General features: G+C 43.2%; 2 protein-coding genes across 3 annotated transcripts in view; both read right to left on the bottom strand.

Moving 5' to 3' along the window:
* LOC135260429 (uncharacterized) overlaps positions 1-14,656 on the bottom strand; it is a 38,281-nt gene extending 23,625 nt beyond the window's left edge. Inside the window, exons 1-5 of the mRNA XM_064345643.1 lie at positions 12,138-14,656; positions 11,763-11,832; positions 7,952-8,011; positions 7,134-7,802; positions 5,946-6,629 (exon numbers count right to left, since the gene is read on the bottom strand). Coding sequence (XP_064201713.1) covers positions 5,946-6,629; positions 7,134-7,802; positions 7,952-8,011; positions 11,763-11,784 — 1,435 coding nt within the window. The 5' untranslated portion in view covers positions 11,785-11,832; positions 12,138-14,656. The remainder of the gene's footprint in view (positions 1-5,945; positions 6,630-7,133; positions 7,803-7,951; positions 8,012-11,762; positions 11,833-12,137) is intronic.
* Positions 14,657-14,938: 282 nt separating this feature from the next.
* On the bottom strand, positions 14,939-19,404 carry gstr (glutathione S-transferase rho). Of its 2 annotated transcripts, none has more exons than XM_064349054.1 (6): positions 18,828-19,404; positions 17,997-18,062; positions 17,418-17,523; positions 16,893-17,011; positions 15,590-15,678; positions 14,939-15,250 (listed from the first exon to the last, which is right to left on the bottom strand). In XM_064349054.1, the coding sequence occupies exons 1-6, from the start codon at positions 18,993-18,995 to the stop codon at positions 15,118-15,120; spliced, it is 681 nt and encodes a 226-aa protein (XP_064205124.1). In that variant the 5' UTR covers positions 18,996-19,404; the 3' UTR covers positions 14,939-15,117. The 2 variants fall into 2 exon arrangements, with proteins under 2 accessions (XP_064205124.1, XP_064205125.1); XM_064349055.1 differs by lacking the exon at positions 18,828-19,404 and adding an exon at positions 18,543-18,566.
* Between the last annotated feature and the right edge of the window lie 4,571 nt (positions 19,405-23,975).

Below are 23,975 nucleotides of genomic sequence, written 5' to 3'. Positions count from 1 at the left end.
GAGTTGTGCTGTTAGGTCTTAAACCAGCTAAGATCAGTGCCTGTTAAAAAGCGAGGTGGCGGTGGGGTCTACAAGACTGGCTGGGGACTTGAATTCAGTAACAACTTTGTGCAGCATGTCATGAGGAATAATTTCAAATCAATCTCAGAAGACTCTGCATGGAGGAATAGGGGGGTTAATTATTGATTAACCCCCGATTGTTTTACACCAGAATTAATATTTTCAACTCAGAAAAAAGAAGTAAATTCTGTGCATTTTGATATTGAGACAAATCCCTTGTGTGGACATGGGGAGGATTGAGGAGGTGGTCGATAGTGGAAAGCGGCTTTCTGGGGTTATTATAAATATCATTTAGAATTTTTTTTAAAACTCTGTGCCAAATGTCATAAAATACCTGTGATTTGATTTTCCTCCATCGCTCCGCCCCACGACAGCATCGCTTAAGCTGTGGGATGCTTTCATTCCTCCATTCCACCTCCTGTTTTGAGAATATTTTTTACCTTAACGGGAGCTACAGAGTTTTCGGCTGAGCGTTGAAATGATTACATAAATCAGTGCAGTCAGATTTGGATGGGTACAGAAATAAGAAGTATAGTGCCGAGCAACCAAAGGGGTAATATCACGTTTCTGTTTTTAGTTGTTTGCAATTGATCATGGTATTACAAATTATGCACTAATGATCAGATATGGCAGTATTGACAATATGATATTACAGATTACATTACATTACATTACAGGTATTTGGCAGACGCTCTTATCCAGAGCGACGTACAACAAAGTGTATAACCAAAACCAGGAACAGGTGTGTTGGAAACCCTAGAGGGAAGTACAGTTCCAAGTGCAGGGAACGACCGCGTAGTTTAACTTGGACCCTGTAGGTTAGTCTGAAAATCACGTATGAAATTCCTCTAGAAATGACCAGGTCTAAGGTGTGACCACGGCTGTGGATCGGTCCTGAAACATGCTGAATAAAAGCCATAGAATTCAGTAGGTCCTATAGTTAATAGTGAATAATAGAATAGCCTTGTAGTCAGTGTCTGTATCTGTGTGAAAATTAGAACCTCCACTGATGATAATTCTAACAAGTTTTGTCTGGATTATGGATAAGAGCTCTCAGAAATCATTGTGGAAGCTTGTTTGGATGGCCTGTGCACTGACAGCCAGCACTGAGAGCTGGCATTTACGCAGCACAGCATGGTACTCAAAGGTACTAAATTAACCTTACAGTTTACGGAATTTTAAAAGATGGCAGCCAGTCCACCCCATTTCTTCTACTGTGCTGTACAAAAAAATAAAACTCTAATTATGGGGAGATGCTTCAGTAAGAATGGCTGACCCATCTTCACTAAGACAGGATTCAATATAGTTTACAGTTTATTGTTCTGTGTGTTCAGTAATAATGACAATATTCAATTGTGCAAAATGTGAGTGGTGAAATGGCCATATACACAGGCATATGCACAGGAGAGAGTGTTGACAAGTGTCCCAAACCATTGCAGCTTTCCCCTTATATATTCCAAGATCAAACTAAAACACCAAGACATCAAATGAAGACACAGAGATAACAACACACAACATTAATGATCCAGCTTGCACCATCTCTTTACGCATATCACTCTGGGTTAACCTTTATAGCTGAGACACCAACTCCTTCCCCATGACATCGGTCTTCCAACAATACAAAACGCGACTGCACTGTATTATGGAGAACCTAGGTTTTACATAATGCTGATCCAACTGGATGTGTTGTACCTGAGCACTGTCTCTTTATCACACCCTGCTGACCCCCTGTCAGCAAGGTAAACAGTCTGTTTCCTGTTTTGGTCTGATAGAAGGCAGACTTCTGCGGACTGCCCTGCATTGGGGTGGGGTGAAGCTAGCCGAGCAGTTGGGTCTGGCACTCAGCTGGATCCAAGGATCTTCAGCCTGCTCTACAGCAACTCCAGGACATGGGGCGGCTCTTCTCCCGCCATGGTCCCATGGTCTCCAGAGGAGTCCAGGAGCTCCTCATTCTCTTTGACCTGGTGGAGGACAGATGTTCTCCTCTCCAGCTCCGTGAATCTCCACTCCAGGCAGAGGCAGCCCTCTCAGCCGGACGAGGAGGCACACGCTGTAATGGTAGGGCGATCACAAGATGGCTATACGTGTCTGGAACTGTGTCTCCGTTACCAAGCCGAAAAAGCAGATAGCGACACAAAACGGTGATCCGTAACAGTCTTATTTTGATCTTGTCGATTTAGTAAAAAAGCAGATAAAAAAAGATTATAAAATCAGGATGATCGATGTAAAAAAAAATAAAAAATAAAATAAAATGTTAAAATCGTGCCAATCATTCATTCATTCATTAATTCATCCATGCATTCATTCATTCATTCATTCATTCATTATCAAAGAACCAAGCAATATAAATGTTTTGTTTGAAGAAGAAACGAGGCAAACAGGAAGCTACACTGTAGAAGCAGGGCCTTGGGGTTTATATCTGTGGGGCACCTCCTCACACTGGACATTTCTGGAACTGACACCGATCTCACACAACCTGACTCTGGGCCCACTGTTGTAGTAAATGTAATAATGTTAGTCTGCTTGTATAGTGCCTAAAAAACTTCTCAGTGTAAGCCCAGCTACATCCAGTGCCCTGGGACTGTTCAGAAGAAGCATTACAGGCAATGGAGTGACTGCTGGTAATGATGTAACTGGCAGTAGTGCGGGATTTCTCTAAATTAATAAATATCTTTGAGAACATCTGATGTGTTCCTGATCCACGTTTTTTTTTTTTTTTTTTTCCTTTGAAAGAGCTTTTAAGTGGTTCCTGAACATAGAGGCCCCTGGGGCTGCTGGGTGGCTCATCCTGTTAAGGAACTGTTCTGGAATGTTCTGGAACATGGACAGGGCCCCAAGGTCTGGCGTCCACCATTTCATCTGTAGAGCCACACATACAGCCCACCTTGCTAACTGCGGTATACAGAGCATACAGCTGACACCACCTGCTTTCGAGGAGAGCCTCTGATTATATCTGAGCTTCTGATGAGGACCCTTGCAGGGTGAGCATGCATGATTGACCATTAAAAATTCAAACAAAAATGTGGGGAAAGCATCTGCTAATAAAGGGCCCAAAATTCATGTTTTCACAAGGCAGTCTTCTGTCCATTGGAGCATTCCACATGGAAAACTTGATCGACACAGAAGTAATTGTACATTCCATGGCCTAGTACATGAACACATGCCTGTTTCAGCGCTACATTATTAAACATTTTTTGCTTTCCAATCTGTGAATTTTTGCGTCTTTCTCCCGCAATTCATTTGCATAATGTTCAGTATGGCGCTGAAGCTGTTCTTGTAATTGAGTTAGCTTTCTTCCCTGTTCCTCCTTAAAGTTATTAAATTCCTCTGCTGTTTTTCTGGCAGCTTCTTCATGTTTCTGATTATTTTCAAAAATGATTTTATGATATGTTTCCTCCATGTCTTTCAATGTTTTCGCTACTTTTGTTTTCCTAGCCTCTTCATCAATCTTACTCTTCTGAAGTTCTCCACGTTCCTTCTCAAGTTCCTTCTGTAACAATTCCAGCCTTTTCCTCTGCTCCTCTTTTCTCTCTGCGTCCTCCTTAGATCTTCTGTCTGCCTCCTCTTTTCTTTCCTTATCTAACTGCTCTTGTTGTTTTTTCAGCTGCCTTTGCATTTCTTCAAGCTCCCTTTCTAGTTGCTCTTTAGATCTCCTTTCATTCTCTCCCTTTTGTCTTTCTTGTTGCATTACTTTTTCAAACTCTTCCCGCATTTTGCGTTCTTTCAATGCATACTCTGTTCTCTCTTTCTCTTCTTTCTGTCTCCTGGACTGCTCATCCTTCTCTTTCCTTTTCTGTTCCTTTTCCTTTTCCTTCTCCCATTGCTTAGCTCTTTTCTTAATGTCTTCCTGTACCTCTTTTTTCTCATTTTCTGCCTCTTTAATTCTCCGTTCCCACTCAAGTCTTTGTCTTGCCTCATTGTTTTTCCTCTCCTGCTCCTCTTGATTCCTCTTTTTCTTTTCTTCTGCTTGCCTTGCCTCGAATTCTCTCTTTTCTCTTTTTTGTTTTTCCATCAGCTCTTCCCTCTGTTTCCCCTCGCTTTCCGCCCTCCTCTTCTCTTTCTCTTCCCTACGTTTCAACTCCTCTTCCAGTTTCCTTTTACTTTCCTCAATCTCACCTATTTTGCTCTTCCACGCTGATTCTTGTCTTGCCTTCCTCTTTATGTCTTCCCTGTCTCTCCTCTCTTTTTTTTCCTTCTCTTTTTTCTTCCACTCTTCTAGCTCCATCCTTAAATGTTCTTCTTTGTCTTTCAGCTTTTTTTCCTGAAGCATTATTTCTTCTTCTGCTTTGCGTCTCTGCTCTTCCATCGTCCTCCTCATCTCTTTCATCTCCGCTTCATGTTTTGCCTCCAGCGTCTCCTTCTCTCTCTGCATCTCTTCCTCTTTCTCACTCATTATTCTTTCGTACTCTTTCCTTATGGTAAATTCTGCCTCCTGGAACATCTCATTGGTGTAACAGCCTCCTCCATTCCTCCGAACCATCACGTCTATCTTATCCAGCAGCTCAGACACTTGGGTGCGATTGCTCATGTCCTTATTATTGAAGACATGAAACCTGTTTCCACAGTCTTGAATCAGATTCTGGATTACAGGGTCACCTTGTTGAATGAAGCTTTCAATGGATTCATTTCTAAGATCATCCCCTCTTGTGAATATGACTATGGTGAACATTTCAGCCGTTTTACCAAAGGTGCTCTTAATGAGCTGCAATGTGTCCTTCTCCTCCTTCGTGATTCTTCCAATCTGTAGCACTAGGAGAAACACATGAGGTCCTGGGGCCAACAAGGAGATGCATTTGGCTATTTCCTGCTGGACCTCCTCCTTAGAAAATGATGTGTCAAAGAGACCCGGCGTGTCAACTACAGCAACGCGCCTGCCAGCTACTTCCCCTTCTCCTTTCTTACAGCAGGTCGTCACTGATTTCATACTGCTCCGCGACTGGAACTCCTCCCTCTGCAGTATGGTGTTTCCTGTGGCACTTTTCCCATTTCCTGTCTTCCCCACGAGCACTATCCTCACACAGTCAGAGCTCTGGTCTTTACCCCCAGCGCCTGCCAAATAAAGACACACAGTACAACTCAGAGAGAAAATCCGGAGAATCAAGGCCATCATAAAAAGCCTTCTCAGGGGTGTCAAAGTCCTAAAGCACAGCAGTGTCAGCAGGTATTGTTTCCTTTAAATGAGCTGCCAGTGAAGACCTTGAAAACAAGGTGTGTGGACTCATCAGCTAGTCAGTGATTAAATAAATCTCTGGTGCTGAAACACATTGAATACCAGCAATCAACCGATTCCACCATCAACCAACCAGGAGTGCCTTTATCTGTCGAGAACTGAATTGTGACACCTGTGGTATATATGCCATTTGTAATTAAAAAAAAACAGATTAAATTAACATTGATCTTTCACCACAATCTTGTGGGGGTTATGTAGACATTGTCACAATATATAGGTGCTGGGAAAGAATTGCTAAAAGAAGGGTGCATATAAATAAATGGCATACATCCGTCCATCATGACTGTTCATCATGTTTTCACAAACATGGAACATGCGAGGTGGAAACCACTGACTAAGACAGGTGATTCTAAATTGCTTTGTTGGACAGAATTCACCGGCATGCTTAGACTTCTCTGGCATGGTTCGAATATGTAGGTAGAGTTTTGTAGATTAATGGAACGTCTGAAGGATTAAGTGGACTGAATGGCTTGTTCTCATCATTATGCGTTCATCCATTTGATGCCAGAACACAGGACTTGTTGACACACAATGAACCACTGGATTATAATGCTTTTTGAAGTGAAGCATTTCTCAAGAATAAACAAATGATGAACCTCTCCACACTTGTCCACCGATATACCCTTATGAAGAAATGATGAACCTCTCCACTTACCCTGTGATGTGCCCTTAATACGTTCTTCTAATTCTCTGATCTTCCTGTCCTTCTCCTCCAGCTCAGTCTTGTGCCTGGCCTCCAGCTCTCGAACCTTCCTCTTGAGCTGTGCCTCCCAGTACATATCCAGGGAAAAGCAGCTTCTTGTTTTTCTCTTTATCTCTTCTATGACCTGCAGAAGCCTTGGAACTGCTGGGTTGTTGAGAATGTGCTGGTTGTAGAAAACAAAGTACCTGTTTCCACAGATCCTCAGAAGCTCCTGAATGTCCTTACTTTGCTGCAGAATGTCAGGTTGAGCAGCTGGATTCTCATGGATAAAAATAACTATCATGTAATCAGTGACTCTTGAGCCAAATGTCTCCTGAATCCTGGTTATTTCTGCCTTGTCTTCATCAGTGAGGGGAGGAGCTGGAGTGACCAGGAGGAAGGCATGGACTCCATGGCCACAGAGAGAGGTAAAGAGACGAGACACAGCGGATGCAGTGAGCTGTGCATCACACAGAGCTGGCATTTCCACCACGGTAACGGGGCGACCACACACTTCTCCCTCTCTCCTCTCACACACTGAAGAGGAGCCGGGACCCACACTGGACTCCCTCCGTCCCAGGATGGTGTTTCCTGCGAACGTCTTCCCAGCTCCTCTCCTCCCAAACAACACCAGGTTCAGTCTGTCTCCCCCAGCCACTGGAAATAAAGAAGAAGAGTCCGTTATCTTGTGACTGTTGTCTTGTGACTTATCTCACTGCATTATTGTCATTTTCGCCCTGTTGAGAGTCATTCCCCAGCATGCATTGCAGCACACCCTCAGCTTTCATTCATCAGTACTCAGGTGTAATTCCACAGCCTAGTTTCCATCCATTTGTTTGCTTGCCTTAGTGCTACATGCCAAAAGTTAACATCTGAAATATGAAATGAACTTTGTCAAATTGTCAGTTTGTGAATAATCAGTGATACGTTTTCAATGTTTTATGCATCGGTTCACAGTGCTATAACCGTATTTTCTGTAGCAAAGCAAAAGCCTTCACAAAAGAAATTTCTCTCAGGTTTCTACATCTTTATGTATTCAGTGTTTTTCTTTATTTATCCAATTTTTAGAAGCATTAAGGGGTAACTTAGCTATCAAATCAATTCTCACCATTAGTAACACAAACTAATTTCAGTATATCTTTTCTTTGATTCTTGTCTTACCTTTTTTTTCTTTAATTTCCTGTCGTTGTTTAGATAGAGCCCTTGGTTTCTCCTTCCTCTCCACCTTCTGTTCAGCCTTCCTCAGAGGTACCTGACTCACACCAACCGTGGATGATTCTGGCTCCTTGAACATCTCACAGCTGAGGAAACCTCCTTCATTCTCCCCCACCATCTGCTCTATTTTCTCCATTAGTTCAGTAACCTGGGTGTAATTAGTCTCATCTGTGTTGTGAAACTTGTAACACCTTCCACTACACATTTGCAGAACTTGGGTATAAGACAGGTGAAAGCGAGTTCTTTTACTCCCCTGTGTGGTCAGTACCATCGAGTACATGAAGGCCTCAGGACTGAAAGAGTGCAGGATTCTCTCAAATCTTTTTTTCCCCGCAGATGTAATGTTGTCGTTCTCCAGCACCAGCAGGAATGCGTGAGGACCTGGGGCAGACAGGGTCACACACCTCTCTATCTGATGGATTAATTTCCCTTCAGGGAGCTTGGGGTCCAGTAAGTCTGGAGTGTTGATCAGAGCCACACGCTTCCCATTCACCAGACCTCGTGCTCTCTCACACTGATCTTTCACTGAAAGCACCTCTGCCCCCAGGATGATGTTCCCCACTGTACTCCTCAGTTCTCCAGACTTCCCCAGCAGCACAATCCTCAGCTCAGACACTGCAAAGTGGGACAAAATGTTTACTAAAAGACAAGGTCAAGGAATGGCACTTTAAAATAAAAAAGTTAACTTTTTAGACCTTTGTATATGTTTCGCCAGTTCATAGAAATAAATAGTTAGTTTTTTTTTTTCGGGGGTATTAACGTACTGTTGGGATGCTCAAATTCAGCACTGGCTCTTCTCCGCAAATCCTCTGTTTTCACATCTCCTGGAAATAGCACAGTGAGTCATTACTTAATGCACAATGAGGCACAATAGAAAATGTGGAACCCACATACGGTATTGTGTAAAACTCCAAATATAAAATAATCTCTCCATCAAAACAAATAGCATCAGGATGCTATCATTTGCTTATCAGAATAACATTGTGTTTAAACTTCTCTAATATATACTGTATGCTACACTGGTCTTTAGTCACATAATAAAAACAAGTATTATTATTAGTATTAATATTTTTCTTTTTATTATTTTCTCCATTTAATTTAACTAAAATTGAATTCATAACATAACATGATGTCAAGAACAGGCCTAAGCTTGAAGAGATTAAGCATCTTAAGTCTTTCCTCATAGCTTTTATCTTTCATACAAGGAATCAATTTGGTTGCTCTTCTTTGAACATTTTCCCGATCAGATTCTCTATATATAGCCGCGTTTCCACCGCAGGAACTTTACCCCGGAACTAGGAACCTTTTGAGGAACTCAGTGCGTTTCGACCGCAGGAACTAGGGTCTAAATTAAGTTCTGGGGGCTTTATTTTACCCCCAAAAAAATTCCTGCTCGGGGGGGTAGTACTTTCCAAAAGTACCGGAACCTTTGGGGTGGGGTGCAAGCGCTGAAAATTTCTGATTGGTCGACTACTTGCAGTGTTTTATTTCAACCGCCATTTTTTAAAATCTGCAGCAAACCGATTTATTTTCATAATAACTTGAAATCAAACTTGTATGTTATGCGGCGCAGTAGCCTACTTTTGGTTAAAGCCTGCCAACGTCTTGGAACCTCTTCTGTTATTTTCTTGCCTTAGTATTCGTTTTTATAAAATGCTAAGCATTTGTGCTGGGACAGCATATTACGTACTAAAACATTCAAATGGTTTAATTCGGTTGCTGAATATTTTCTTCCGGATTTTCTTTGTTAGCCCATTGTAATTGAATCAAAACATTTGATACAGTTATGTGAGGTATGCGGTAGTTCTGCGTAATTCACATTGGTGATATAGTAAAAGCAAACTGGAAATCACCTTCCACACTTTTTGTCAGGGTAAAATAACAGGTTAATTCTAGTAATCGTCCCTTTAGCTTTTTCAGACTGCCGTACTTTTACTCGCTTTTTCATAGGTCAGTGGGCTAATTTGCCTAATCTTTGCGGGACTTTAGACCACGGTGGAAACGCAGACAACAATGGGCTGAAGGAACCTTTTAGTTCCTTGAAAAGTAACTAAAGGACTTTTGGTGGAAACGCGGCTTATTTCTGGTAGTATGGTCCCCAGAACTGCACACAATAAATCCAAGTGTGGTCTAACAAATTCCAAACTATTAGCTGGGTCTCCCAGTTTTATATCATCTTAAAATTTTACTAATGTACTTTATATGTCCCTGTCAAGGTCATTGATATAAATGAGGAAGAGTAGTGGTCCCAGCACTGATCCTTGTGGGACTTCACTTCCCACAGTTCCCTGCTCAGATAATATCCCTCCTACAACTCTTTGTGTTCTACTCTGTTGCCAGTTCTGAATCCACTCTGAAATATGTCTTCATTTTGCTAATACGACTCTGTGGTACCTTATCGAATGCTTTTTGGAAAGTATATAATATCATAAGTCTTGTTACAGTCAAAACACTTTGTAGCTTCTTCAAAGAAAGGAAGGTTTGTCATGCATGACATTCCCTTGCGTAAACAATTCTGGTTATTCCTTAGGATGTTTCTATTTTCAAGAAACACTTCTCACTTGTCTCTAATGATAGATTCCAGTATTTTACATGGGATGCAATAGTTTCCTGGATCAGTACAGTCCCCTTTTCTATATATATTGGTATTATATTACCTAGTTTCCAGTCCCCTGGTATTTCTCCACTTTTTAAAAACTGTCTCAAATTACCTGCAAGTGGTTTAAAGATGATCTCACCTAACTCTTTGAGTACCCTTGGGAATACTGCCTTATTTCTAATAGTAACCTCTTCTCTTGTAAAGCTCTCAACAAAGTAACTATTTAAAGCATCAGAAATATCTTTATTCTTATAAAGCAATGATCCTTCTTCACTGCTGATACACCTGACATCCTCCTGACATACTCCTTCACTTTAATTTTCCTACTACAGTATTGAAAGAGACTTTTAGGATTACTTTTTGCATCATGTAAAGAGCCTCTTAGCTTCCTGTAGTTTTTTTCTACCCTTAACCGTTATAATCACATATTACAATATTTAGCCTTATTACTCTCAGTGCTATAGTTTTTAGATATCTTATACAGTTATTTTTCTCAAACTCGCCCGTATGGCTTTGTTCGTCCACTGGGGAGAACGCTTCTTCAACTTACTTTTCCCTCAAGAATAACACTTTTGAACCTGACACACTTTTCATTCACAGTCTTGCAATCAAGAAGTTGCACCCAGTCAATATTACTTAAATTTGCTCGCATCATGTTAAAATTGGCATGTCTAAAATGTTAAATTCTGGCCATAGATGAGGCCTTGTTAATTTGCCAAAATATATCAAAACTAACTCTAGAATGATCACTAGTCCAAAGTGGCTCAATTACCTCTATGCTACAAATTATGTCAGGAGCACCACATAGCACCAGATCCAGAATTTATTTCCCTGTTGTGGGCTGACTGACATACTGTTCCAAAAAGGTCATTTATAACATCTAAAAATTCTGCCGCACTTTTTCTTTGTCCTGTCATCAATTCCCAATTAATAGCAGGGTACTTGAAGTCACCCATAATAATAGTCTCACTCCCTGATAAGCTTGTTTTATGGTTCCCAAGAGCACTGAATTCACACTGCCATCTGAAACTTGTGGCCAGTAATACACGCCTAGTGTAAGGTCCTTTTCATGGTCCTTATTGTACCTTATCAAACCTTGTTTTATAGTTGTTCCAATGACCATGATATGCACTTTCGGATGTCACTTTGAATAAAAGCGTCTGCTAAATAAATGTAATGTAATGTAATGTTCCCCTATAAGCTTAAATCAAATATCCTCACTAGGCTTGAACTGGTAAATCTATGGAATTTCCTGCACATTAAATCAATAATTTTTATTTATTTATATAGAGAGCCATACCCCCCACCTGTCTTACTGGATCTATCCTTCCTAATGAGTTTGTACCCCTCTATATTATATTCATCCCCATTCTCCTCCCCAAGACATGTCTCTGTAATCCCAGCTATGTCATGGCTCCCACAGTTCATAGCAACCTCAAGTTCCAATAATGGATTTTTTTAATACTTCTAGTATTTAAACAAAGTCATTTCAAATTATGACTTCTACACCTCCTCCCCTGTTCCCTCACCCCTGGGCATCCCACGCCACCCTTACTAAAATTTAGCTTTAAAAAGATTTCATTGGTGTTCACACGGTTATAGGTAGCCGTCAGCATTTAGCCTCAACTGTCTCCTCACTCAAGAGAACTAATAAACAAATATAAAATGTCCTCCTTTCCTTCCTTCCTTTCTATAATCTACCATATCATCACATAATCAATGAACTACTAAGAAGCAAATAAGATAATACTAATATTAAGGGGGAAAAAACTGCAATATAATAAAGTTCAGACTAAATTTAAAATAAAGTCCCTTTTTGCACTTGCTAAAGCAGTAGTCTATACAAAGTATTTGGAAAGGAAATAATCCCTTGATTTTGTATCATTTTCTTTGATTGTGAATATATACTAATGTTCAATGTTTGCATTAAACCCACAGGAGAGACATAACTTAGACACAGTTGTGTCACTACTCACGGGAATCAATCCACCCTGCCATGGCCGTTACAGAAAAATATGTTCTCAAAACATAAAATTCAAAATGGTCCTGTGGGAATGAAAAGAGAATGATGCATTTTTCAAAAACAAGCCTCCAGCTTCAAATCTTACCGCAGGTAATAATTATGTATTTACAAATATACTACTAATATACATTTTTGACTGTTGCACTTGGCTCACATTTGCTTAATCTACCGGTTACGATGACTTTAATTATTGTTCACAGGCAGAAAGTATATATATACTTATATATATGTACAGAAAAACAAACGGTAGATAGTAAATGCTGTGGTTATACTTCATAGAATTACATGATTACACTCACGTAGGTAGTATAAAAGAGAATGTACTTACAAATCATTGTATTGGTTTCACTTTGATTGTTTATAATATCTACTTATATAGAGAACGTTTAAAAAAGGTAATAAATTACTACTAAACTGAGCATTAATGCGTTTTTGCTTAAATATTTTTTGGTAATTAAACTAGCCTACTGAAAAAGGCAAAATAAAAGAGTAGATTTTTAAAAATCTCTCTCGAAAAAAGTTTTCTGCTTCTCCCCCTTCTTCTCTTCTACTTCCTCTTTGTTCACCTTCAATGACTCACCTCTTTCCATCAAATAAGAACATGACTTGCAAGACTTGAACTGCAAGAAAAGAGGGTGCGGGCACCAGTTACACACACAAATTTTGAGCCACTGCGCTGCAAAATGTTTAACAAATAAAATGCGTCAGCCATTATTTTTCTTCAGATCGATTCATATCATTGTGGATGGCCACTAGCCTAGATAAAAATGCCCATTCTGTTTTCAACATAGGACTTTGATTTCACTTTCCTTTACTACACATTATTGAAAAGTGATCGCTATATTCTGTAGTCGCCCCCACCGAGTCAGCGCACAGCAGGAAGCCGGCTGAGAGCTGACCGTTCCCGGCTATCACTCAGGGAAACTCTCGCATCGAGGAGGAGGTGCGGGAGCTAGCGAGACACAAGCCTGGTGTGGCAGCTGGATTTCTTTCAAACCCCCGCAACCTATACATCAAAATGAAGCTTAGAACCTGTAGTGTTTAGCTATATGTGTTAATTTCCTCCATAACAAAACGCAGTCAAAATATTTAAAAACCGACGTTTTACTGTGTATGTCAGTCAATATTTATCCGTTTAAGATGTAGCATGCTGTATGTATCAGTCATAGGCTATAATGAACACGAAATTAATTCATGGTAACAGTTGCCACCATTGGAAAATATGTGACCATCAGATGGTTTGCAGTCTATCCAAACTTAGTTCAGTAGGAGAAAAAATAAATAAATAAAACAGGCAAGATAGTTCATGTAGGCTATTACTGTTATGCAGGGTACGCGGTAGGCAATTTCATTAACATGTAATTTAATCTATGCAACATTTTAAAGAGAGATGAATAAACAGCCCCCACGAACGCCGGCTATTATTAACAGCAACTTAGACTGCTTGAGCAAAATCAGCTGCAGCAACTTTCAACTAATCATTAGTAATTTTCCTTTAGTATCAAGCGTGCCAGCGATCGGACTAATCAAATGGCAAGTAGCTTAACACACAGCATCTTCATACCGTGTTAGGGGGATTAAATCATAAATTCAATTTATCAATTTAAAATCCGTTTTAATCACCAAGTAGCTAGTCTACACTTAACAAACAAGATACACCAGTCTGTTATCTACCTTGTTAACTTTCAGAATAACCAGCAAAAACAAAACCTACACTTCAATTTTGTTTACAATCTAAGCATTGCAGATATTTACCATGAATTCGAGTGCGGAGAAGGAAGTGCACGTATCCACAAATAATTTTGATTAAAAATGCGCACAATTTCATACTGCAAATGAAAATAAATGTAGGCTATAAGGCCTAGGCTACTCGCTAAAACTGCCTATTTGGGGAGAGCTGGCTATATGATAGTATTGCTATTGAGTAGCCTATTTTGTGCATTGGGTATTTTGGTAGTCAGGTGGATATACCCACCATTTTATCAGCAGGATAACCATCTCAGCTTACTCAGTGGGCAGAATGAGCCATCCGTTCTGCAAGGTTCAACTGAACAGTCCGCTGTTTTTTTGTTGTGCAAAGTGGATGTGCTCTGGGGATACGGACCTTGGCAAAGGGGCAAAGAAGTAAACGTATGCAGTATGCATAATTATAAAGGGCGTGATTACTTGCATACTAGTTCAGTTCAGTCCCGTTTTTTGTTCTGAAGCGCTCACGTAACGTCGTGGTGCTTGACCATGCCCCTGACTAGTCGTGAGCATTCTGGCCATGAACTAGCAGGCGATTCGCTTTCATAATCGCGGGACAGTGCGCCGGCGAGCCGCACTGGACGTAGCAAACGAGCGCACACACTTCAGGCGGCGGGGTCTCCAGGTGATGTCTGCGCTGACGCTTACGCCCGGCTACTTCTCAGCCCGGATCCTGTTTCCCGCCATTCGGGCTCGTATTGCAAAAGCGTCAGAGCGTGCCTGGCGTGTGCACGCGTGTGTGTGGCTGGTGTGTATGAGCACACGCTTCAGCACATACGCCTGTGTGTAAATGGTTCACATACACGTGTGCATGCACGGATGAACACGAACAGAATGAAAGAGACAATTATCTTTTTTATTAAAGCAGTTTACTCAGAACATTTATGCTGTACATTGGACACACTAAACAGCACACAGGTGTAGGCCTAGCACTCATTGTTAAGACCCTGTGTACAGGTACTGAGCATATGGTGAGTTTAGGGTTACGGCTGCAGAGAGATGCACTTCACGCTGCATTCTATATGGCTACGAACAGGCGGGCAGACAGGCAGACAGAGGGACGGGCAGGCGGGCAGACTGGCAGACAGAGGGACAGCAGGGGCAGACAGAGGGACGGGCAGGCGGGCAGACTGAGGGACGGGCAGACAGAGGGACGGGCAGGCGGGCAGACAGAGGGACGGGCAGGCGGGCAGACTGAGGGACGGGCAGGCGGGCAACAGAGGGACGGGCAGGCGGGCAGACTGAGGGACGGGCAGACAGAGGGACGGGCAGGCGGGCAGACTGAGGGACGGGCAGGCGGGCAGACAGAGGGACGGGCAGGCGGGCAGACTGGCAGACAGAGGGATGGGCAGGCGGACAGACTGGCAGACAGAGGGACGGGCAGGCGGGCAGACTGGCAGACAGAGGGACGGGCAGGCGGGCAGACTGGCAGACAGAGGGACAGGCAGGCGGGCAGAATGGCAGACAGGGACGGGCAGGCAGGCAGGCAGAGTGGCAGATGGGCGGGCAGAGTGGCAGACTGGCATACGGAAGAGCGGGCGGGCAGCCGGGCTGACGGCGGCTCAGAGATCCTTCAGAGTGTCCATGCCCTGGGGGTTCTCCAGCCAGTGGGGGGGCCAGGAGGCCTTGATGCTGGGGCGGTCCTTCAGCAGGGAGTAGTACTGCCCCAAGCGGGGGTATCTCTCCAGAGACAGCCTGCACAGGGAGACAGCAGCAGGGTCAGGGCCAGCACCAGCCTGCACTCAGTGAGATACACTACAGCAGGGAAACACAGCCTGACCCTCCAGGACTGCTGCTTTTCTCCTCTAACCGACGGTTCATTGGCTGATGCAGGTCACCCGACTGGTCAGGGATGTCACCGATTGGCCGGATCCTACTCATCTGGCGAACCAGGTCTAAATCAGCCCCCCCCCCCCCCCCCCGATTACAGAGGAAAAACAGCAGCACTACTAACCTCTGGGGTCATTATGTAAACCCCCCCCACCCCACCCCCCCACTCCATCATCCAATACAAAGCAGAATGCAAGTACTCACCCAAAGCGTACTGCGTAGGCGATGACAGGGAAGACAATGACGTCAGCCAATGAGAAGGACTTCCCGGCCAAGAACGAACCCTCCCCTACCTGGAAAAAGGAAGAAATGCCTGCTCAAAATAGCCCACTTTGTTTTGTTTTTTAGAAATACTATTTCAGTATTAGTGCACATCTCTGATTGGCCCAGACAATCGTAGAGCGTGATGAAGGAGATTTTAGATTTCTGAGGACCGGCCCGATGGATGGAGGCTGCCGGGGACTTCTGGGGTTAATGGGCTAAAACTGGGGTCCACACATGTGCAGTCTACTTTCCCAGCACAACATGATTACATTACATCACAGGCATTTAGTAGACGGTCTGATCCAGAGCGAATTACACAACTTTTTCATGTAGCATTTACACATTGTAATATCGGTGTGTGTGTGTGTGTACAGAACCTTCTGCAACTGTGTGGGTGGGTATGTATTTATGCACATTCTGCAGGTGTGTGTCCCCGTTACAAGTGCGTGTACCTGTCGCCAGTGTGTGCACCTATCGCAGGTGTGTGTACCTGTCACAAGTGTGTGTACCTGTCTCAGGTGAATGGGTACCTGTCTCAGGTGTGTGTTTATCTGTCTCAGGTGTGTGTGTGCGTGTGTACCTGTCTTAACGACTACTTGTACTTTAATTTATTTTTATTTTTCCATAGATTGCGTTGTTGCCGTTCTCGTTGTTAGTGTTAATCAGTTTAACCATCAGGGTCCAAGTTGAACTATGCGGTTGTTCCCTGTACTTGGACCGGTACTTCTCTCTAGGGGTTTCGTCATACTTGTTCCTGGTTATGGTTATACACTTTGTTGTACGTCGCTCTGGATAAGAGCGTCTGCCAAATGCCTGTAATGTAATGTAATGTAATGTACCTGTCTCAGGAGAGTGTGTACCTGTCTCAGGTGTGTGTACCTGTGTCAGGTGTGCATACCTGTCTCAGGTGTGTTTATCTGTCTCAGGTGAGTGTGTACCTGTCTCAGGTGAGTGTGTATCTGTCTCAGGTGTGTGTACCTGTGTCAGGTGTGCGTACCTGTCTCAGGTGTGTTTATCTGTCTCAGGTGAGTGTGTACCTGTCTCAGGTGTGTGTACCTGTGTCTGGTGTGCATACCTGTCTCAGGTGTGTGTACCTGTCTCAGGTGAATGGGTACCTGTCTCAGGTGTGTGTACCTGTCACAGGTGTGTGTTTATCTGTCTCAGGTGTGTGTGTGCGTGTGTACCTGTCTCAGGAGAGTGTGTACCTGTCTCAGGTGTGTGTACCTGTGTCAGGTGTGCGTACCTGTTGCAGACATTGTTCCCACAGCTTCAGTTCTGTAGTCAGAGCCTCTTTGTTCCTCTGCACTGCAGAATCATGCCTCTCTGCCTCAGGAACACGCCATGTGTAGTAGATGACATCACCTGCAGGATAAAGATGGCATCTTTTTCATCATCCATCCATCCATCCACCTACAGGTGAGGGGTGGGTGTTAAAGGTGAAGGGGGCATTACAGATGGGGGGTTTTACAGGTGAAGGGGGAGTGTTACACGTGGGGGGGTGTTACAGGTGAAGGGGGAGTGTTACAGGTGGGGGGGGCGTTACAGGTGAAGGGGAAGTGTTACATGTGGGGGGGGCGTTACAGGTGAAGGGGGAGTGTTACAGGTGGGGGGGGGCGTTACAGGTGAAGGGGAAGTGTTACAGGTGGGGGGGGCGTTCCAGGTGAAGGGGGAGTGTTACAGGTGGGGGGGGGGGGCGTTACAGGTGAGGGGAGTGTTACAGGTGGGGGGGGGTGGGGGTGTGCTGCTGGGGGGGTGGGGGTGTGCTTACTGAGTTTCTGCAGGAGAGTCTGGGCCTCAAACATGCGCTGGTACATCCGAGCCTGCTCCTCCGCCCCGCCCAACAGCAGCGGCGTTCCCTGTGATCGGAACTGGCTCTGCAACCAACCGGAATGCTTAAGGTTCAACAACCGGCCAATATTCACCCAAAGCATGTTTACTGAACACTTTACAATATTTAATGACCGTATTTACGCAGCTGTCACCAGTATGTGTTCTGAATGCTGTTCTAATTGGGTGCAGTCCTGCGTGTGTCCTTTAGGGGGCAGCACACGCACGCTCTTAAAAGGCGCACCATCCATTCTTTCTGTGGACAGCGTCTCTTTAGTAACACTGAGCCCCACCTGCCGAAATTTCCAAGGTAACAGGAGTGAAACCTGAACCCAAAAATTGTGTCACTGTCAAAATTACGGACTGAACGGCATTTATGATGATATTTAAATACTCCATTTGACTCATTATTGAGAGTTACATGGGGTGAAAACTTTTGGCAGGCACTCCACACGGGCGTGTAATAGCCTACCAGTAAAACCGGCTCTCTGTCCGGTAAAAAAGGTCGCAAGTACCTTACCTCCAGGTACAGGCACGCAGCGTAAGACTCGTTCACTACGTTGTTTCCGTGCTTGAAGGCGGGCAGCTAAAGGAATAAATTAAAAAAACACGGGTAAGCATGACACAGCAGTTTATAAAATCAAAAAAACAACAAAAAAACTGGAACGGTGAACAGCAGTCCCCAAGTGCAACCCAGCCAAAGATAACATGGAAACGTTAACTTTAAGTCAATAGAGAACCGTTTTTGCCCGTCTAAGTGCAACCCTCGAGGAGCATTCTCGTCCGGTCCTGAGACCGAACAATCATTACGTGATATTAATACCGTCGTGAATACTAAAGAATCACGCGAGCGTTAAGCAAAACACCTTGTTAGCAAGTTATAAAACTGACTAACAAGTCCAATCGTCAAGGGAACTTCCGAACAAGTGTCACCTAGGCTACTGTACAAACAGACCTATGCAACAGCTCTGTGGAATAACACTAGTTTGATACATTTTTAAAAATGCATTTTTAACCAAATTGACTTATTGCCACGTTTGAATTTTCAGCACGGTATTTTACTCACCGCCCACAGCAGTACGAACAAATTATTCAAATATAAATTGTTTAGCGAGTGAGCAAAATAGCTCACTTATGACAAGGTTGGAGATGCTGCAATGACTGTAATTCAAACCAGAGTACGAGTTCCCTTTGCATAATTTCTCTCGTTGCACCGAAAGACTGAACAGTGGACTGGCGATGCTTCTGCAGAAAGTTATGTGGGAAGCCATACTAAAACACGCTCCGCACCGTCCGCCATTTAAACACAAGATGTGTGCAGCACTTCAGCTAGCCGTTAGCGCTTCGCTACCTGTCCCCGCGGGTTGATGTCCATGACTTCTTTGGACTTGTGCTCCTGCTTCTCGAAGGAGAGAAGTTTGCCGTTATATCCTTGCAAACCCTTCTCTTCCAGGGCGATCATAACGCGCCAGCACGGGGGCGAGCCGGAGCCCCAGTACAGGGTAATGTTTTTCGCCATGGCTGAACTCTGAATGCGAATTTCGGTCAAACGGAGGTCGCTGAGAGCTCTGCACAGATATTCTGCGTGTTAATGTGGAGCTTGAGTTTTAATGTTTACCTCCGAACAAGATCTAGCGGCTCCCACGCACTCACACACCCGCTCCCTAAAGCAGAGGAAGCAACCTGCTTACGTCACCAGCGTGAGGAATTCGTGCGCAGTTGCTTTCAGATGAGCTCGGATTGCTACTTTAATGAACGTCTTGAAATACGACGCTGGAGTTGTAACGATGTAATGTGCTTCTAAAAGTGAGATACGGCCCAAGAGAGAAATTTAACAATGGTGGTAATGTGAAAATAAAAATAAGAAATTATGTTCACTTCACATGTCTTTTTTAGGCTGTACTATCAGATACCGAAGTGTCACGCATTTTGTTTTCTCCTCAAAATCTAATAGTCTCAACATTGCATCACGTGCGTGAGAGAGAACAGGAACCAATGGACATCTGCCATGGTGTGAATTAAATATCACGGCAACGTATGCATATAAAACTCCAAATTGTCTATATTAGCAAATACAGTAATAAAAGCCTATTGAAAAATGGACATATTGCATGGCAATTTGGCCTCAAAATTGAAAGATCTCCGACTTTTGACACTTCAAACCTTCTATGTAATCCATTACAAGATAATATATTTTAAAAAATGAACATTTCGATTAGAATTTCTCCCCAAATTTGAAAGGTCCCAAAGTTTTGGCACTTGTTCGTAGCAGATAGGCTCCTGTTCAATGTTCAACCCAGTTTCTGTGGAATTTTACTGTAATATGAATTTTTAAATTTTTCATAATTTTAAATTCGCTTGTATTCGAATAAATGGGATTATTCAAAAATGCTACAGTAAAATTCCACAGATACTGGGTAGGACGTAGAACAGGACCCCTTCTGCCCGGACCAAGTATAAAAAGTTTGAGACCTTTCACATTTGGGGCATTTGACACCTTCCTCTCTAGTGACATCTCCTGGTCAATACATATGCGTGTAATAAGTCTTCACTGCCGTGATAAATTGAAATTAATTTGACTCTTGACTGTAGAATTCTGTTGTTGAATATTAATGATATTGTCGTGCATTCTCAAAGCACCCTCCAACGTGCTCTATTCATAAAACGTGTTGTGCACATTAAACACATTGTCATAATGATGATAAGATGTCAATAATCATTATTAAAGTGAAATTAAAATTTGTTGTCATAGATTTTACAGTGTGTTCCATCTTAATCTAACTTCTTATTCTCCCTTCGCATGGTCATACATATACCACCTGATTATATGCTTATAGAAAATGTACTTTTTACTACAAATTTTACTCCATTTACAAAGTATATCCCTCAAGTCACGTTTATATATTTGTGACCTTCTCAGACACCTGTGCCAAGCCTCTTGTCTTCCTCTTGTACCAAAGATTGTTTCAGGTGAAACTTGGCGGTATGCCCAGATCGCTATCGTTATCGACTCCCTCAGCTCATCCACATTCTTTCTTCCTCCTCGAAGGTTGTTCCTTCGAAGTACCTTTCCATTTTGCACATTTAGGTACATACATAGTTTTGTTATAAACACATAAACATACATTTTCATGTCGCTGAACACAGTAAGAAACCTTGTTTTCTATCACAGTGGTAAAACAAAAGTAAACAGCTCCCCGTGTGTTCGAGCTCAAACTTTGACTCGCTGTACGTGTTACGTTTTCGTCGCCATTTTGGCTCATTTTCCTGAAGAGTGACAGTCAGTTCCGGAGTTGTCTGTGGCTATTATTTAAAATAAATCAGAGGCTACCAAGTGATATAAACCACGCAGTCTATAAGTGGCGCTGAGCCACATTTCATTAGGCCATAGGTGTCGTGTCTCATGGTTTGGCTGAAATATCCAATATGGCTCCCGCGTTTGGTCGCGGTAATAAACGGTGTTGCTGACTGTAAGCGTTCTCTGTAGTGTCCTGGGTGGGGCTGTCTGACCCCCCCCCCAGGGTTTATCAGTTTATCTCATGCGTATCTCAGCCCGGTGAAGTCGTATCAAACTGGCATCTGCCTAGAGCACAGAGCCACTGCGTGCTCCGCATGCCCGGCGATGAAGACCATCCTCCTCATCATCATTATCATCATCATCTGTCCTGAGACAACATCATCACTTTGCCCCCCTGTGATATCAGTTAACGTAAATTCGGAAGAATTGCGGAGAAGTTTCAGAAATTACATATAAGGCACTACGGGCCTGTTTCACAGATGCAAATCTAGCTTAGTCCTGGACTAAACTCAGTTTTGTATTGAGAATCTCTGCTCAAAGTTGAAATTAGTCTAAGAATGGGCTTAATCTGTGTCCCCGTATTGCACATTTAGGGGTTATTGCGTGTGCCTGGTCTGGCAGAACAACAGGCTCGTGAAGTGTGTGAAGTCTCGGTTCAGAACGCTGTTTGTGTGTTTTGGCACTGGCTGCCGTACCCGATAAAGGACATAAACTTTGCCCTTCAGCATTTACAGGCACAATTTGGCATTGAATTCTGCATGTAAGGTTGGGTTGTTCTAAATCCCCACACACAACTCTTAATGAACATCTCTCTGATCGCACCTCTTCACCTCTAATAAACATCATCATTCACACCTTCACTCCTTTCTCTGTTCTTACATACTGTAAATTACATTACATTAAATACATTTACATTACAGTACATTACAGTGCATTTATTTGGCAGATACTTTTATCCAAAGCAACGTACAATAAGTGCATACCAAAGGTCATTGGAACAACTACAAAACACAGGTCCAATAAGGTACGATACTCATTTTGTAACGGTTACTCATAGCCATGAACACATTAAGTTCAGTTCACACAGTAAACATTACTCTGACCTAACCTATGCCAAGTCAGACTAGGAGGCATGACAAGCTACAACATCAAGATAATGATACATAGCACAATATGACTGCTGGGTCGAGATACATGTAAAATGAAAAGTGACACAGGAGGTACATGAGAGGGGGCATGAGAGGGGGATTTAAGTGATAAAAATGATCCCAGACTGGGAGTGCCCCGCAGAGTGGTGATAGTTAGTCCAGTTCTCGATTCACACCTCTTCCCTCCGAATAAACTTTTCTGAAAACACTTCATCGCTTCTAGTGACCTTGTCCTGTCACAGCTGTGAGTGGTTACCGTGAGAGAGGAGCTTCTGCTCAAAAGAATCAAGTTTCAATCCTGTTTTGCGGTTCGTTCCAGATACGAGTGGCACGTAATTTAAAGCCGGTTTTTCCGAGGTCCGTGCGGGCTCGAGGTCTGTGGAGCGTTCGGCCGTCCCGATAGCGTGTGTGGTGGCTTCCGGCATTCCGGACCAAGAGAGATGACAGATAAGGGGAGCTTCATAAACAAGCAAAAAAAAAACCGCGCTGATTTCTCCTTGTGGAAAGAGAGGGCCAAACTACTTTTTTAAATATAAAATGCAGTGATGATGTGAGCTGTAATTGTGGGCAGTTATAAATCTAAGAGCTGTATGCTAGGCAACGTCTAAAGTCTCCAGGGTAGAAGCTGCAGCATGTCTATAAACAAGGGCAGAAATAAACAGACTCCACTAACCTCTTCCAGGTGAATGTGGGAAACCAGGCTTTGTCTCTGAATGAGTACCCAGGTTTCTTCCTCGAATTTTTAAGAAGGCTGCACAATACGGGTTTTAAAAATGAGATTCTCATCTGCCCATATGCCCACCAATTTTAGTGGGGGGGGGTCTCTATCAAATTTAAGAGTATGAATTTGGAGGTTGTCATAGTCAGTTTTCCCTTGTTAATGAAAGTGTTCGCTTGTCACCATAATAAAAATTCATGAATCAACCCCTGAATATTTTTTTGATGGAAAGATAATCAGTGAACAGCTTGTAAAGATGAGTCTGTCCATTCTCCTCTCTCAGTTACGAGGCGTATTTGGTCACAAAACTGATGTTTTTTTGTTTATCGCACCGTTCTCTGTGAACTCCAGACTCTCAGGATGGCAGAGATTTCTGAGATGCAGGAACCGCCATGTCTGGCGCCAACAATCACGCCTCGGTCGAAGCCGCTTAGGTCACGCATCGTCCCCATCTTAACGTTTGATCGAACAAACAGCTAAACCTCTCCACTGTGTCTTCATGCTTTATATGCTGGTTTGCTGCCACATGATTGGCTGTTCAGAGGGGCAGGCTATTTGCAATAACGAGCAGGCGTACCTAATAAAGTGGCCACACCGACTGCTTTACGGGGCTTTTCTGGAACTAAGAGAATGTTGGTATCGCTGTATCTGCTGCGTAATGAAATGCTGTCTAGTGCCGAATAAAATCTGATGAAAGTGCTGGTCATTGATGCATTGTGCTGTATATATTTTTTTATTACAGCACAGTGTCCAGAGATATGACAAGAACATCCCATAATCTCTTTCAGTTTATCGAGATAAGCTGGTTTTACAGCCGACGCAGTTGAGCATGGCAAGCATTTTCCCTCAGTGTAAATCACACTCTGCTCTTTTCCTCCCAAACAGCAGAGCCTGGGTGTGCATATTTAACACTAGCCCAGATTGCAGAAGGCCTCAGTGATGGTTAAGTGTGATGGACAGATCAAGGATAGCGGCTAGCATTTAGTGCCTCTGTTCAGAGATGAAAAAACATTCACTTTAATTACCAACAGCAGTGTGCTGTTTGGTGGATATGTGTCGGAGGCTGGATGTTTACAAAGAAAGAGTGAATAATCTCCAAAACAGGAATGTATTTTCATATCTGTTCCAGTGTCAGGCTGCTCATTCTGCTGTTCCAGTATCAGGCTGCTCATTCTGCTGTTCCAGTGGCAGGCTGCTCATTCTGCTGTTCCAGTGTCAGGCTGCTCATTCTGCTGTTCTAGTGTCAGGCTGCCCATTCTGCTGTTCCAGTATCAGGCTGCTCATTCTGCTGTTCCAGTGGCAGGCTGCTCATTCTGCTGTTCCAGTGTCAGGCTG

Source organism: Anguilla rostrata, chromosome 8 (genome assembly GCF_018555375.3).
Source record: "Anguilla rostrata isolate EN2019 chromosome 8, ASM1855537v3, whole genome shotgun sequence".
Classification (NCBI taxonomy): Eukaryota; Metazoa; Chordata; class Actinopteri; order Anguilliformes; family Anguillidae; genus Anguilla; species Anguilla rostrata.
This window is presented reverse-complemented; position numbering and strand designations above follow the sequence as displayed.

Excerpts from the sequence above, each read along its gene's own strand:
- gstr (XM_064349054.1), bottom strand. The coding sequence starts at position 18,995 with ATGGCGAAAAACATTACCCTGTACTGGGGCTCCGGCTCGCCCCCGTGC. Across the intron at positions 18,063-18,827 it reads ACATCAACCCGCGGGGACAG|CTGCCCGCCTTCAAGCACGG; the intron begins GTAGCGAAGCGC and ends TTATTCCTTTAG. Across the intron at positions 15,679-16,892 it reads GGGAACAATGTCTGCAACAG|GTAGGGGAGGGTTCGTTCTT; the intron begins GTACGCACACCT and ends TCCTTTTTCCAG.